The sequence below is a fragment of the Protomyctophum parallelum genome, assembly GCF_964188405.1.
Source record: "Protomyctophum parallelum genome assembly, chromosome: 2".
Classification (NCBI taxonomy): Eukaryota; Metazoa; Chordata; class Actinopteri; order Myctophiformes; family Myctophidae; genus Protomyctophum; species Protomyctophum parallelum.
Window position 1 is genome coordinate 43,626,355 of NC_139699.1, and position 18,203 is coordinate 43,644,557.

Here is an 18,203-nt window from a genome sequence, read left to right on the forward strand (position 1 = left end):
TTCCGGTCCATGTTCATGTGTGTACAAATGTAACAAAATGGATAAATGAACACTGATGATTTCATTGTGCATACATTCATTCATACACATAGACATGCTGTGCTACATACAGACACACAGTCACAGAGTTCTACTTGAATGTCTCGTGAACAACAGGCACGCATGGGCACGGTGGCACAGTTGGTAGTGCTGTCGCCTCACAGCTAGAAGGTCCTGGGTTCCATTCCCGCTCGGGACGCTGTGGGTGCTGGCGGCGTGTTTTCTCCTCCACGTCATCAGTGCCCATACCCGAAGGCGGGGTTGGCGAAAGGGCCTTTCTGTGTGGAGTTTGCATGTTCTCCCCGTGTCCCCTAGGGTAGGTACCCTCACAAAAAACATGCAGTAATCCTGGTCACTAAACTGCCTCCCCCTGGCCAGCCGGGGCGCCTGATGGAGGGGAAAGGAACTGGTTGGAATAACATGTTCCTTCCACGCGCTACGTCCAACCAGGGAAACTCCCCCCTGTTAGGTCGAAAGGAGCAACTTGGACACTCAGGCATGAAGGAAGCATGAGTTCAAGTCCGTTGCTCTCCCCTTGTCCCCCAGGGGACTAGGTTGGTGGAGGGTGTGTAGAGCCCAGGATCACATTAGACGATTGACACAGGGGTGAAAAATGGGTTACAAAATCGTGGGATAAAAAATATATTAATAAAAAAACAACAGGCACGCAGGGCAAACCAAAAGGTGATCTTGATTAATAGCTCCTTGAAACTATGTTATCCTCCTGTACAATATACTATACTAACTATAATATAACTTTAACAAAGTTATTCTTTTTCCACACATAGTTCAACCACTGGAAGTTTGTCTAGTTTAGTTAAAAGAGAATATAAAGCTGGTGTGATGAACAGGACATACCTACTGTTAAGAAGACCCCCATCCCTCACAGCTCTGTTAAAGATGGAGTACCATGATTGTTTTTCCCACACCAAAACATGATCACCGGGTACTATGATTATACTACATAAGATTTATTTCAAAGAAGTGTACAGAAAGTGTTACAATGATGTTTTAATGTGGCCACACCCACCAGTTCATTATGTATACCTGGTTTTCACCTTAGCACCGCCCACCTGAACTTAAGCCTCGCCCCCAGCTGTTGTTGTATGATAATGTGGGAGGGGTTAGGGGAGGGGTTAGGGTTATGATGTCACTAAAATGGTGTTATTTCGATTGGGGATTTTGACTCAAAGGCTTTCAGCTTTCAGGAAGAAACCAAAAATATACAGGCAAGACATATTTGAATATTATTGGGGGTCTATTAGAGTAATGTTAACTCCATAGACACATGCAAAACAGAAAAATCACGGCACTCCATCTTTAAGGCTACTCACTATTTATCTGGGAGTAAAAATACCTCCCCCGGTAACAAACAAAATTACAAAACGAAACAGAGAACTAGAAAACCAAGGAGGTGTGATTCAGGCATCACCTCCCCTCACTTAATATTTATGTTGTGTATTTGAGAATCAGGCATCATCTCCCCTCACTTAATATTTATGTTGTGTATTTGAGAATCAGACATCACCTCCCCTCACGTTATATTTATGTTGTGTATTTGAGAATCAGACATCATCTCCCCTCACTTCATATTTATGTTGTGTATTTGAGAATCAGACATCACCTCCCCTCACGTTATATTTATGTTGTGTATTTGAGAATCAGACATCACCTCCCCTCACTTCATATTTATGTTGTGTATTTGAGAATCAGACATCACCTCCCCTCACGTTATATTTATGTTGTGTATTTGAGAATCAGACATCATCTCCCCTCACTTCATATTTATGTTGTGTATTTGAGAATCAGACATCACCTCCCCTCACTTCATATTTATGTTGTGTATTTGAGAATCAGGCATCATCTCCCCTCACGTTATATTTATGTTGTGTATTTGAGAATCAGACATCACCTCCCCTCACGTTATATTTATGTTGTGTATTTGAGAATCAGACATCATCTCCCCTCACTTCATATTTATGTTGTGTATTTGAGAATCAGACATCACCTCCCCTCACTTCATATTTATGTTGTGTATTTGAGAATCAGGCATCATCTCCCCTCACGTTATATTTATGTTGTGTATTTGAGAATCAGACATCACCTCCCCTCACGTTATATTTATGTTGTGTATTTGAGAATCAGACATCATCTCCCCTCACTTCATATTTATGTTGTGTATTTGAGAATCAGACATCACCTCCCCTCACTTCATATTTATGTTGTGTATTTGAGAATCAGACATCATCTCCCCTCACGTTATATTTATGTTGTGTATTTGAGAATCAGACATCACCTCCCCTCACTTCATATTTATGTTGTGTATTTGAGAATCAGACATCACCTCCCCTCACTTCATATTTATGTTGTGTATTTGAGAATCAGACATCACCTCCCCTCACTTCATATTTATGTTGTGTATTTGAGAATCAGGCATCAGCTCCCCTCACTTCATATTTATGTTGTGTATTTGAGAATCAGGCATCACCTCCCCTCACTTCATATTTATGTTGTGTATTTGAGAATCAGGCATCACCTCCCCTCACTTCATATTTATGTTGTGTATTTTTAGTAACAAATATTTACCCACAATTCTTCATGTTGTGCCTTGTTTGTAAATAAGTAAAGTCTTTGTTGAAATATTTTCTCTTTATTACATTCTATAGATACTTGACTTTTTAGGAAGAAATATTAATAATTCAATATGTTGTATATCGGGTGATATCAATAAATATACCTTATATAATCAATGGTAGCGAAGGTATTGCTAAGATTATTCTGAATAAACTCTACGTGGAGCACTTTATTTATTTATTTGACAACAATCTAGCAGAACCCCTTTTAATTGTGTCCGCAACGGTGTTGTCGGAGAGCATTTAGCCCTAATGTTTGGCCTTGAATTGATTGAACCCCCAGAGCACTAAACCCATGGCTACACTGACAATAGAAGTCACAAATTCATTCATTTCGCTTTTTATTTCATGATCAAATTTCAGACACAAATAAATTCTGGTTAAGCACAAGTTACTCACTTTGAAGGACTTGGTGAACTTGGTAACTTTTGTTTTGTGTGTGTTTTTTTAGATGGATGCATGTATTATTATTTTGGGTCAGAGCCTGTTTGACTTTATCTAATCCATTATTGTTGTATTGATTTTGTCTTTTGAACAGCACATGAGGATAGCAGGGTCGAACTGAATTTGTACCATACAAATGTACATTTGTGTTTTCAATAAATATTTCCTCATAAAACAGATGAATACTGTATGCATTGGTTTTACCAGGGTTTCCGTTAAACTGTGTCAACTTACAAGTAGCTTATAAATACTGTATACAGTAGTAATATACTTGTCATTGTGTTTTCAAGGAAAAGGCAACCGTCAGGTGTGTGTGTGTGTGTGTGTGTGTGTGTGCACGAGCTCGGGTGGCACAGTGGTAATTAAAGTACCTGCCCCACCACCAGACATGGTCACTATTGTATATTTATTAATGCATGTATTTGAAATAAGTATTTGAAATACTTTTTCGTATTTTCTCATTTGTATTTGGCTGGGACGGACACTTTCAGATCTTGTATTTTGAGACTATGCTCCAGTGTCCTCTCCTCCTTCGCTGCTGTACACAGTCCCGCTCCTGTGATGCACTGGACCTGCCTTGTTCTGAGACGCGGTGGTAGTAAAAATATGTATTTTAAAATACATAAAATTTACATTGGTTTATAGTATAAAGAGAAGAATAAACTAGAAACAAATCGCTGCAAGCAGCGATAAGGCAGGACCAAGCAGGAAGGCAATAAGCAATAAGCAATAAGAATAATATGCATAAGAAACATGGAAGACTAAACTTGAGAAAAAAACCATTGAATTGTGACAGGGTCGTTTTTTTTTATAGTGGGGGGCAGGTAAGGGTTCTTGAAGACTCATACACCGAGTTGGCGGTTCCCAGATTTGAACCCATGACCTTGTGTTGCAAAGGCAAGAGCTCTACCTACCGAGCTAACAAGCAAAATCATTCATTGTTTTTGTAGCAAGTTGCGCAAGGATAACTAATGATAAGGTGGGTATAACTATAAAGATTTATGAATTGACTGCGTATAAACCAGAAAATATACCAGAATCGGATGAGGAGCTCAATGAGTGAAAACCAATTAAATGAGTCTGAAACAGGGATTAAAGGTTAACTGAAAAACTAACTTAAACTTCAGAGAAAATAAACAGCTTTGAACATTCATGAAAAACAAACAAATGGGGCCCACTTTAAGTTGTTGACTTGAAAAGTCCCAGTTCAGTTCCTATTCAGTTCAGGGAAAGCAGTCTCTTTCTCCAATTTGGAGAACCAGATTACCACATTTGTGGATGAAGGGGGGTTCAGAGTTCCGGGTCGGCTCGCCAGGTCTGGGTATACCATCCGGTACTAGAACTGTAGAAAAGAGTCATCCTAGTGAGCAGCAACAACCCTCCCCCTGGCCTATTCCATGTGGACCCACCCACCTCACGTGCTGTCAATCCCAATCAGTAATCACACCTGCTCTCACTTACTCCTCAATCAGTGGCCTGGTATATAATGCTGCCTATTCCCTCAGTCCATTTTTGGACTCTCAGCAGTAGCAACCAGCTGAGAGCCCTCTGCTCTCGAGTCTCAGCAGGCCACGGTTATGCGTCACTGAATAAAAACCATAACTGTGATGCCTCACCACCTCCTTGCTCAAATCGAAATGTGTGTCTGTGCAATGGAAATAAAGGCTTAAACGGAATCTCCTTGTCTACACATTCTTGCCGATGCACCATGGTGATGTGAATAGTCCATGAGCCAGGCTCGACCTATCCCTACCTAACAAGAACCATCCATGCAAGGGAATCCTTTCAGGACACAAAAACCTGAACTGAAAGGCCAGGTGTCGAACTCAGTCTTTGTTTCAAAATCACTGTTGTACAACATCAAATAATCTATCAATTCATGAGTAAAGAACCTGATTTGATCAGGATCAAGTTCTTGTTTCCCACTAAACAAATCAGTTTCTAGCATTGTTATGGCCCTTTAAACTTGGCTCAACCAAGGGCTAACATAAAAGGACACAAAGTCAGATCAAAAGTTTACAAAGATATTACACATTTATTTAAAATCCTGCATTGCAAAACAGGGACTGATGGACACCCAAAAGAATACTTACGACCAGCCCATCTGAAACTTAACTAATAACAGCAACAAAAAGGGAACACAACTGTTAAGTCTGGGTGTTTGGGAGACAATGAGCTGCTGGCCACAACTAGCCTGCAAATAATCAAGAACAGCTGACACAGGTTGTGGCAGCCAGAACTCTCAGGTGATTGCAGAGGTCAGCAAAGCCACAGGCAGTAAAACAAAACAAAGTAAAAACAAAATTTCACAAAACGGCAATTTTCATTGGCTCATAAAAGCTTAATTTTTTAAGGGGAGGAGATGCATTTTAATTGATTTTCATATAATTCAAAATGGCGGGTGATCTAAAGGTCAGAGGTCAAAAGTAAGAGCACGATACTTGTTCGGCATGAGGAGACGCATATGTGTGTCGAGGTTTCATTGCTGACGGTCAAACGGTTCATGAGCTATGCGTGGTCAAAGTTTGCATTTTCAATATAGCTCCACCCTTTGGCCAATGGTTGTGGGCTTCGCATCCTCACCGTTTGGCATGGCCCTCTACCATATCTCCAAATTTCGCGAATTGGAATTCTCATGCCTTAGTTAAAGATATAGTTAACTTATTTGATAACTACATTAATACATAACTCATGCATAAATGGCCAAACAACTTAAGCCTATAATACATGATTAGTATCCTCTTCAATATCCTGGTCAGTATCCTGGAGTGAGATTTAGCCTGAGATTTAACCTCTCAGACCCAAAACTTAGAATGTTTTGTTGTCGTCGGATTGGATTTTGTGCACAATTCCATGCTGTGTTGCTGTTGGCAACACAGCATGGAACTGGGAAGTCTGGAACCCCGTTGTGAATGTTGCTGTATTATGATTGCACTTTTGGGTTTTGGCTGAATGTTGTTTCTATCGACACGGACAAGGGAAGGTGTCGTAGCCCCGGACACTATATACTGTAAAAGTGATACTTCCTGACGCTGACGAAAACTCCAAGCCGAAACGCGTACGTTGTGCTGTCTGCAGCATACTATGCCAACCATAAAATTATTTTAAAAGTGCATTACTTAAACGACATGAAGAAACGTCTGTGAGTGCTGGTATTCTCTTCTTAGAGATTTCTTGTAGAGTCTGGAACCCCCTCAAGGACCACTGGTGGTCCCCGGACCACCTGGAGCCCCCTCAAGGACCACTGGTGGTCCCCGGACCACCTGGAGCCCCCTCAAGGACCACTGGTGGTCCCCGGACCACCTGGAACCCCCTCAAGGACCACCGTTCTGGATCAGACCTATCATAGTCAGTATCCTGGCAGCTCGGTGTAGTATTCTGCATGGATCTCATGTGTGCTAATTCGCTTATTTCCATCTAAATAAGTAGTAAGAGCCGGGTAAAAACTCATCTGTGGCTCCCGACATGCGCAGCAGGTTAAAACTAAACTGTGGCGGGTTAAAACTAACCTGTGGCATCCTGTGAGGTTAGTTTTGGGTGTTGTGTAGAGTGTCTCATGCCTGTAGGACTGTACATCGGACCAAACACATACACCCCATGTTTGCTTCACTGATTGTGTTACTGCTTTTAGTTTATCTGGTAGAAGTTTTAATCTTCTAACAAGGTTATCAGCAGTCCGATATATCCCTATACATGTCAAATACACACAAATAGCCTAATCTGCTTCTACGTCTTGGTGGCACCTCGACTCATGATGGACTTCTTAGTGTTTCTCTCAGGTTTCAAAATGATCATATAACACTTTGGTCCAAACAGCACCAGCAAAATGCCCAAACTAGATGCTAAAATAGCAAACACCTCCACTACATCGGCATATTTGCCTGGAGAACTGATATATGCTGGTATGAAGGCTATCCACACGGCACAGAAGATCAACATGCTGAAAGTAATTAACTTAGCTTCATTGAAGTTGTCTGGAAGATTCCTTACCATGAATGCTAGGAGGAAACTGAGGAGTGCTAGTAAGCCAATATAACCTAGTAACACCGCAAAACCAACTGTTGATCCAACATTGCACTCATAGACTATCTTTTCAGAATAGTATTGTGTGTTTTTATGAGGAGTTGGTGAGGCAGACACAAGCCAGACTGTACAGATTATTGCCTGGATTGAAGTAAGAAACAGAACTGTTCCTCTCTGCTGCATAGGACCAAACCACTTCATAATGTCTGCACCACCAGGCTTGGAGGCCTTGAACACAGCCAGCACCACCATAGTCTTTACCAGGATGCAGGAGACACACAGCACAAAGCTGATCCCAAATGCTGCATGCCTCAGCTGACAAGTCCAGAGTCTGGGACGGCCAATGAACAGGAGTGTGCACAAGAAACATAGTTTGAGTGAAAGCAAGAGTTGGAAGCTGAGTTCAGAGTTGTTGGCGCGCACCATGGGCGTCTCTTTATGATAAACAAAGATCCCCAGGACAATAGCACAGACAAATGTTCCTAGCAATGAGATGGTTGTTAAGGAGGTTCCCAGGGCCTCATGGTAGGACAGGAACTCAATGCTCTTAAGGACACAGTGGTCACGCTGGGGACTGGACCAGAAGGCCTCTGGACACACGGTGCACTCTGTAGAGTCTAATAAATAGGACAAGATTCAAGGGACATCAATCAAGCAATCAATCAATCAATCAATTTATATAGCACATTTCAGACGAGTGCAGTTCAAAGTGCTTCACAGAAACATAACAAAGAGCAAAAACATAACGAGAGAGCATCAACTACAAGTTACTACATAGTAATAGAAAAAAACTAAATAAGCAACTAAAACAGGAAACGGACTTGCAATGATCTAAGTAAAAGCAATGCGCCCAGGCCGTAGCGTAACGGTCTGGGCACCGGACTGGTAATCCAGTCGCAGTGTGCCGCGGGTTCGACTCCCGGACCCGACACGGCCTTTACTGCATGTCATCCCCCCATCTCTCTCCCGTTTCCTGTCAGCCTACTGTCTGTCCCTTCAAAAATCAATAAAAGGCGTAAGCCGCAAAAAAAAAAAAAAAAAAAAAAAGCAATGCTAAAGAGGTGTGTCTATAAGAGTTTAAAGTTTAAAAGTAAAAAGAATTCCACAGATTCAGAGAACAGTAGATCCCTTGGCAGGCTGTTCCACAGCACAGGGGCATAGTAGCTAAAGGCGGCTTCTCCATATTTTTTATGTTAGGGGTCTCTGGAATCTCTAGGAGACCAGCACTATAGATATAAAAACACTCATTGGGCTAAAATCGGCCAATGCCGTCATCACAAATTGATGATGTCACATTTGGGCAAGTGGGCATGGCCGTTTTAAGCCCAATGAGTGTGTTTTTTTGCAAAACTAATGCTTGGAATGGATTCAGCATCATGAAAACCCCCTAGTTTGACACATCACATGCTAGATAAATCATGATAAATTTTGCCTTCTATAGGTTGTTGGTATGGTCACATATTATGCCAATTCTGAAAATTGCTCAACATATGCAAGTTAGGATCCGGCAGTTTCTACATGCTGGGGACCCATACTCAACATTTCTAACATAAAACGTTGGTGTACTCAACATGTCCGGGTTCACTTTTTGGCTACTAGAGGATCTAAGGGGTCTGCCGGGCACATATATAGGAAGCATTTCATTTTTATTAAGCATTTTTCATTTCCATTACAAATCCCCCATGCATTTCTGAGAAATAGGCAGGTGCATTTCCAATCAATGTTTTAAAAACAAGTAAAATAATTCATATCGATATGGTAGTTAAAATCCCCGCTGATGATTGTCATGTCATAGTTTGTGTTAATGATAGATAGGAGCTCGGCAAATTCTGTTGGAAAAAGAGGGACATTTTTCTTTGGTGGTCTATACAGCGTCGCAGTCCCGCCCCATTTCATGACGACGCCAGGCCCAGGAAATTAATCCCAATGCATTTTCCCCATAGACAAGCGTCGTACGAAGCCAACTCGAGTCGTGACAAATCATGACAACAAAAACAATATTTTGGACCAAACAAATCATACTATAATTAAGCCAATGTCTGTCTGAATGAATGTGTGTCTGTCTGTGTGTCAGAAACACTTCCGTAGCTTCTCACTGCCGGCACCAATCGCTCCCACTTTTCACACAGGCATTGTCTTAACGAAGCCCTTTTTCCAATTTAACAAATTACCCCCTGCGGCCACAAGACGGCAAGTATTTCACAATGGGTAAAGGCTAGTAATTACAAAGAAGAAAAACAAACAAAAAAGTATTGTAACCTGTCGTTTTTTTCTACTTTCTAATTCTTTGTTTGGACGAAAACATTGTGTTTATTGTCATGATTTGTCACGACAAGACTTGGCTTTGTCCGCGGCGTAAACGTCTTTAAATAAATACTTTCTGAAAAGTCTATGAGGAAAATTAACGGGATTTCTTTTTCGGGTCTCTCGAGGGGGCGGAACTGAGACACTCTATAAAGTTAAGGTTAGGACCGGGGACTGGCAGTTCAAGATAGAGGCATGATATTCAAAAGAGTATAGACATGTTTCAGTGACAAATATGCGAATTTATGCTCTGAAATTATATCATTGACTAGAAATGTTTTATCCTATGAATTAAAGACCTGGTATTTAGCAGTGCCATTTTTAAATCCTTAGTATTGTGACATAAGGGTGATTTCTGAGCATGCAGAGGTTGGAATGGACAGAGCCAGGGTTTGACTGGATGCCAGTGGCTGATAAAAGCTTTTGCTGTCTATGTCTTATTATTGTTTTAATATTGAGTGTGATAATTGGTTGGTTAGTATAATTTGTTAAACTAGTTGTGTTACAAATGGGAACTGTAAGTGTGGATGTTGGTCCAAGCCCAATGGAAATGAGGCGGAACTATTGGAGCTGGGAACGTGTTGGGACTGGACAGTGTTGTTGTGGTCAAGTAGGGTGAGTTGTGATGGCAAAGGCTAACAGCTATGTTTGTGGCCAGTGCTTGACTTCCCCGTCTGCCGGTGTAAACCGTCTTTGTAGAATAAAGGACGGTCCAAGAAAGGTTGAAATTGTCAATGTAGTCGATATCATACGGGACAGACACGTATCTTCTTATAACCTTCTGTACATATACTGTAGCTACATGATGTAACCCTACCTGTCTCATTGCTGAACTCTCCCTCAGAACAAGCAATGCAGTCGTAGCAGCAGACAGGTTCTCCTTTCCTTCTGGCCACACGGGTTCCTGGAGAACAGCTCTCACTGCACACCGACCGAGGAGGCTACAGAGGAAAGTAAAAAAGATCAGTTTAAATATAAATTTCATTCACATCATGTGCTCAATTAAAAAATTTAGAAAGCTGAAATTACTTTTGCGGATTGAAAGTTCCAGAAGATTCTGTCTTCATCGAGGGTGAGTTCTTCATCTCCGGAGGCTGTAATCTTGAACACACCTACGTTGTGAATCTTTGTGCTTCCATCAGGGAGCCATGCCCAGTTCAATATATCGAAGATTGGTAAAGCATCACCATTCTCATCAAAGTATACAGGCTCACCACCAGATGTGGTGAAGTTGACCTTTTCCAGGTAATAGAGAAGCTAGAAATGGTGATGAGCAGAATCATGAAGAGCAAGAGACTTTAAAAACATAAGGGTCCTATTATGTGCACAAGTCACACTACACACTATTCGGGGATTTAAGCATTGTTCAAGGGGTGTTCCTGTTGCTGAGTTGCTATCTTCCGCCACCAGCCTCATTACTAAAACATGTGCTCTAACCCTTACATTATGCATTGCCTTTCAACAAAACCATATTCATACTGTCACCCACATTTGTTGAGAATTAGGAGTGAGGAAGACTTCTGCATTTTGTGTGACTATAGCATAATGAAGAGAGGCATGACCGCAAGAAGACACAGCGGTAAACGTGTATTTTATTAAATACCACATTCAGAAGAACATGTAATTACCACCTGCCCCCTATACTTCAGAAACGTCGCCTCTCAAGGCCTGCAGCACCTCCGGCGTCGCCTCCAGAGCCTGCAGCAGCACCTCCGGCGTCGCTTCCTAGGTCCTCTGCTGCCTCGTCTCGGCCTCCTGGCCGTCCATTAGACGGCATGCCTGTTCGTCTCGGACTCCAGGCCGTCCACTGAGGTCACCAGCTCTGCTTCAGTCCATCGTCCAGGCCGCCCTCCTGAGGTCACCCCCGCCTCTGTCAATCATCCAGGCCGGCCCCCTGAAGTCGTCTGTTCTTCCCCCACCTTTGCACTTGTGTACTCTTATTTTGTAATACGTTTTGTCTCTTGGTTTCCTCTGTTGCTTTTGTAGCCTGTTGTCTCACCATGATTAGCCTAGTGTTTCCACCTTGTCTGTTAGTTCCCCGCAGCCTATCCCAGTGTTGATTATTAGTTATGTTCACCTGTGCCCTGTTTTCCCTGTGTATTTATACTCCCCTGTTTTTTCAATTCTTTGTCAGATCATTGTTGTACGTCACTAGTGTTATGCTCCTATAGTGAACCCTTTTTTTTTTTCTTATCTTTCTTTATCCCACAATTTTGTAACCCATTTTTTACCCCTGTGTCAATCATCTAATGTGATCCTGGGCTCTACATACCCTCCACCAACCTAGTCACCATACTGTATATGGGGGACATGGGGAGAGCAACGGACTTTGAACTCATGCTTCCTTCATGCCTGAGTGTCCAAGTTGCTCCTTTACACCTGACAGGGGGGAGTTTCCCTGATTGGACGTACTCCTAGTACTTTGACTCCCAGTGTTCTTGTTACTCCTTGTGTTCTCCTCGTGTATGAATTTTGGTGAATAAACCACCTGCAATTTCAACTGCTCTGACTCTCTGCCTTTGTCCTGCGTTTGGGTCCTATTGACCCTCTTGATTCACATTGTGACACCTACACACTACACATCAATTTATTTTCTACTATTATGCTTTTTTTTAATTTATACTGTGCATCTATCCATTGTTATATTAGTAATGTTGCCAAATAATTCATGTTTTATTTTTATTATTCATCTCATATAAGGTGAGATTAACCTTCTGTTTGCCTTCACACTGTCATCCGCAGAAATTGGAAACGCAGCCTTTATCAATGTGTTCCATTCATAAACTAGCCTACACAGTGAAATCTCGGCTGCGCACAGCAGCTGCACACAGTTTTTAGACAGCTGGTGGATAGAAAAGAAGCTCCACTTCCGCGGACGACTTGCGCGACGGCCAGATTCCCGGAAGCGCTCTCCTCCGCGTCAATCGTCCGCGGAGGTGGAGCTTAATTCCCATCCACCAGCTGTCTAAAAACCAGCTGCGCACACGCCACACAGCTTCTTCTGTCCGCGGCGCTTTTGGTCTTAGGTGTGGAAAAGGCTTAACGGGACTTCTTTGCACTGCGTAAAATATGCCTTCTCCCTTCTCCGTCTCCAATTGTGTTTAGCTCCTCACCCACCACATTGTTTGCTTAATTTCCTTTATTTGTGGGGATTGCATTCACACCTGCACCGAATCGTAATGAAGTGCAATTGGAAGCAAAGCGAAACCCCCGTTTTTGGTCGGAGTAGAATGTGGTTCTTTGATGCGCATTAGGATTCGAATGATGCTTCACACCTGCCAAACGAAGCGCACTTTCTGCCAATGTGCAGCAGGATTAGTTTTATCGCAGTAAAGCTTTCTGGTGTGAATGTCACCTAAGTCTCACCTGCACAACCCAATAATATATGTTGTTGTTTCAAATGTGGTGTTTTTAAATGTGCAAATAAACAATAAATAAAAATAATCCTACAGGTTAACTGAATTAATATCCCACCTGCCATGGCTGTATTGTCTGCAAACTGGCACAGCTGTGCCCATGGAAAGGCCCTCTTCCTGGCACACACTGCAACATGTCATGGAGGGCGTGGGCCAGAGCATACACAGCCTTGTACACATTGTACTCTGACCTGAGGTCAGACATATCCAGGTCCAGGGTAGTTTCTGCCGTTACCAGGTCCTCTTGTCCAGTACACACCCTTCCACCAGTGTCCACCCACTCTGGTGGAAGGGGTGAAAATTTACACTGAAATGTGTGTTCCCAAAACTGCCTCACCTGAAAGAACACAGTTAATTCATAAGAATACCTGTAAGTACAATTCATTGATTAATGTATTGATTATTCACAGTTTGCAGATACTATAGTGGGACAATTATACAATGGTGCAAAAGGGATAATACAACATATCCTAAGGGCTTGTGTCCATTGTGGTTCTGTGTATTCAAATCATTGAGACATTTAAAGACATACAAATAAATAAATATACAATCAAATTAAACAAAAATACTTACTATGTTATCCTCATGGTCATTGTCAGGACGTATTTCTAACAAAAAGTCCTTGAGACCACCTGGTATCTCTCCACGACGGATGGCAAAACCCAGGGTGCCTCTGAGGTATGGTAGGTAGTGAGGAGACTGGAGATAACCGTCTCCCCACCAACCTGAAGTGGCAGGTAAGATCCATAGCAGACCTGTCACATTCTGCTTAACCACCTGTTCATCGTTTTGAAAGAAATTCAATACATTCTCATTTTAGATTCTTCTAATTACGAATGCCTAAATTAACATCCTCCACAGATGTATCGTAACACAAACCTCATCCAAGACATTATACATATAGGCCCCGTATCCAAACATAATGACCACACGAGCTGTGGACGTCTTCATCACAGAGACAATCCTCTGGAGTTTATCCAGGTCATTGTGGAAGGGCAGAGCCTCTGAATATGCCACACAACCCAGACCAGACTGGTCCAGGCCAGACTGGAATAATCGGGCTGCGTCACGGCCAGCATCATCATCACTGAACAACAGTCCTACCCAGGTCCACTCCAACCACCTCATAGTCTGGAGCATAGCTCGCACCTGAGTGGACGAACAATGGACGGAAATGTACTTAGGTTAGATCATAAAGTCCAGGGGCCACATGTGGCCCCTGTGTTCACTTATGTGGCCTGCAGGTTAATATTGGAATACTGTTATATTATTGATTTCAGCTGTTACAATTCCAAACATGCAAACATGACCTGCTTTAAATTTTATATCTATAATGGTCAATATTAGTAGCATAATTACAATTGTATTCCCCTGGAGTTAGTGTGGAAATACAGTGGCCCTCTGGAGTGAGTGTGGAAATAATAGTGGCCCTCTGGAGTGAGTGTGGATATATAGTGGCCCTCTGGAGTGAGTGTGGAAATATGGTGGCCCTCTGGAGTGAGTGTGGAAATAATAGTGGTTCTCTGTAGTGAGTGTAGAAATATAGTGGCCTTCTGGAGTAATTGTGGAAATAATTGTGGCCCTCTGTAGTGAGTGTGCAAATATAGTGGCCCTCTGGAGTGAGTGTAGAAATATAGTGGACCTCTGGAGTGAGTGTAGAAATATAGTGGACCTCTGGAGTGAGTGTAAAAATATAGTGGACCTCTGGAGTGAGTGTAGAAATACAGTGGCCCTCTGGAGTGAGTGTAGAAATATAGTGGCCTTCTGGAGTAATTGTGGAAATAATTGTGGCCCTCTGTAGTGAGTGTGCAAATATAGTGGCCCTCTGGAGTGAGTGTAGAAATATAGTGGACCTCTGGAGTGAGTGTAGAAATATAGTGGACCTCTGGAGTGAGTGTAAAAATATAGTGGCCCTCTGGAGTGAGTGTAGAAATACAGTGGCCCTCTGGAGTGAGTGTAGAAATATAGTGGCCCTCTCCTACATCAAAGTTGCCCACCCCATGGGTTTGAGTATTCCAGTTTGTGAAACATGAACTATTAAATACCAACACATCTATTGTTATAGAAGTTCACCTGGAAGACAAAACTTGGCATTGTTCTGAAGAAGGATGGGAACTGAGTCCGGTCGCTCAGACAGGAACAACCTGCATAGTAACTTATCTGGAAAAACAGAATAAAAACAAATACAAAATATCTATTCTGTAATGTACTAGATCATAGGTATTCAACAGTGTGCCTCAGGGCAGTGCTACTCAACCCGCGGCCCCTGCTTTATGTATCTGCGGCCAACACAATTTTTGAACAAGATTTTAGTTATTGTATTGTAAAAGGTTGTATGGCCTGATGTCAACTTAGTATAAATCACTTACTTTATCACCTGTGATAATCTGTTCATTATTATAGTAGCTTCACTAAAAACGCTGGGACAACGCTCCACACGTCCCAAACTCTTCTGGCTCCAAAACTATGTAATGCACGTTTCATTACAATCAGAACTGCAGCCTCACTCCCAATCTTATGCCGTGGTCTGAAAGCCCACCTCTTCAGACTCCATCATGGTACTTAGCACTTTTCATTTCCTTTATTTGCGTTGGATTACATTCACACCTGCACCGAATCGTAATGAAGTGCGATTGGAGCCGCGAAATTTTGTATGTAGACTATAGATAGCATTTTATGTAGACTAGCATTTTTATGTAGACATAGCACTATAGAGCATACAGTACATGCATAGTTCCATTATATAGATATTCCACTGTTACGTTCTCAGCTTACGTATGATTCATGATAACTACGTTTAATGTATTTATTGCGATGCTTTTTGTTCTTGCTTAATTTATCTCTCTGGATTAAGAGTGTCTGCTAAATGCCTAAATTGTAAATTGTTGTAACTTCATCACAATGTTTTTGTTCTTTGAGGTTTGGCTGGAAGTAGATGGAAATGTGGCTTTTTACTCTTTTTTACCCTTCATCTTTAGACTAGTCGTGACTTAGTCGTGACTTATTGCAACACCCACAACACCATCTTACACACTACACCCACACACACTCACACGGGCAGTGACGTCACACACTTACCTTCGCAGTGTTCGGGACCTATCTCCTCCTATCGCGCCCATCGCCAACACTCGACACCACCCGCCAAAAAATGCTCATTGCAGTGCCACCAAAGATGCCTCCCGTCCACACTCACGGCGGCAATGCATTTGTTTACTACAAACATTATCGCCCCAAGCACCCACACCCCCGAGGCTTCCCTACACGGAACACTAACCACTGTTGCCTATGCTGTTGCCCCAACAGGCCCAGAAACAAGGCCTTTAACCACGCTACTTACACACACTACAACTCGCTTACAATTCGCGAACCTGGCAACACTGCCCTGTCTTCTAATAGGCCCACACTAGCTCTCAGAATCTGATCTCTCGCAGGAGAAGAGAAACAAGCAAGGAGAGGAATTGTAGCCTCGCTTATTCCTTCTAAATCTCTGTATTTAAAATATAACTCACTCAGCGAATCTCTTAGTTACATCAACATTGTTCTTTGTCAGTAGTTGGTTTGTGCCTAAATATTACGATTACACGGATCGCTTTGGCTATTTTCGCCTGCCAGCCAACTTCCGAGTACACACGCCTGCACACACACGCACACGCACGCCTGGCTTGCACACACACACGCACGCCTGGAAGCCACGATCTCTCTCTCTCTCTCTCTCGCCACACACACACACACACACACACACACACACACACACACACACACACACACACACACACACACACACACACACACACAGGAATAGCCGCCGCGGCAGCGAGACAGGACGTTATAATCTTGAGTTTCTTTAAATAACTGTCTTTCTCCGCACACGCACGTGCGCACACAACATTATTCAAGTGAAATGCGTAACGCCAATATTGGGCTAATATAGGCTACCAATATGTGGGTAGCCTACAGGGATTTACCCACGGAATGAATATATATATATATATATATATATATATATATATAATCATCTATACCAGGGCTGGCCACACTTTTTTTTACTTGAGAGCTACTTTCAAAACGACCAGCTCATATACCCACCAAATAAAACTATCATTCCATTGCTGACAATAGTTACAAAATGTAATTGCCTTTCTTAGGGCCAATTCATACTCCTATTTTACCGCTGTTTCGGCGCTGTAGTGCCGAAATGATTTCGGCTTGTCAGAAATTTTCAGTAGCACCGAAGAGCCGACTTTAGGACGGTACCCGCCCCCCGAACCTCAAATGACGTCAAATTATAGGCTCTACAGCGCCAAACCGACTTTTATTCAGCTCTAAAATAGGAGTATGAATCGGCCCATAGGCTACATAAAGTGGTGCCCCGTTCGTCTGTACCAGGCTGACTTCTATAGGTTTTGAAAGGTACCTTTCATTTTTTTATTCTTTATTTACCCAGGGAAGTAGCTGAGCACAGGTACTCATTTTCAGCAACGCCCTGCACATCGAAACACATGTGGAGTCAACTCCCGCAATTTCCTTCTTCCCATAGTTAGCGGCAACGTAACTATTATAGATTTGCAAATAGCCAAGTAAGCAATATTAAATCAAATAGGCCAATAGGCTATATGGTGAAAGGGGATAGGAAACTTACCATGGGCACTCTGTATACACCTAATATTCTAGAGAGGGTAATAGAACTTTTTGAGGTACTAGGACCCACAATTCCAAGAACTGGAGGAGACCCAACACAGCTCTGATCCAGTGTAAACTGCTCCTCTCTCCCACTGATCAGTGACAACGCTGCAGGGACTGCAACTCCAACCGTTAAACAGGTGTCATAGATACTGTATCCCAGAGTCACATTGGGGAGCAGGTTGGGGTTTCTGTTGATCTCAGTGATGGCAAAAGCCATGATCTGTGCAGATCTGAACGCTGGAATGAAAAATCTAACACACACATTTACACTGTAGCCTTGAATATCATTGCTGTGGGGCAGAAACCTTGTATCTCCATATTTAAACGTTTGGTTGTTGTTTAATAAATTACTTACTTTGTCATACTACAGTGTGACAATTTCTTTTTTAAGTGAAAGTGCTTGTGACTAAATAATAACTACCCTAGATCCATCCAAACACATGTTCTGAGAAGGTTTCCACCCGACAGAAACATACACATCAACTAATGATGTTTCTATACATCAAAACAAGGTTGGTGTTGTCTTGCTGGCTATTTGTGATACTCACCGACTGCAGGTGGGCTTCTGTTCCTTGGACTGTGTGAAAGTCAGCTCAGGGAACACAGAGGAGACGTGGAATGGAAACAAACCACCCAGAAGCACATCTCCAGCCTTGTACAT

General features: G+C 42.4%; 1 protein-coding gene across 1 annotated transcript; it reads right to left on the reverse strand.

Moving 5' to 3' along the window:
* Window positions 1-6,842: 6,842 nt before the first annotated feature.
* LOC310854641 (extracellular calcium-sensing receptor-like) lies at window positions 6,843-18,203 on the reverse strand (the record flags this gene model as incomplete). The annotated part of the gene is made up of 9 exons (XM_083759316.1): window positions 6,843-7,756; window positions 10,261-10,384; window positions 10,473-10,700; window positions 12,918-13,196; window positions 13,433-13,584; window positions 13,792-14,008; window positions 14,933-15,019; window positions 17,670-17,772; window positions 18,091-18,203. 9 exons carry the CDS (start codon window positions 18,201-18,203, stop codon window positions 6,843-6,845), a joined length of 2,217 nt encoding a protein of 738 aa, XP_083615442.1.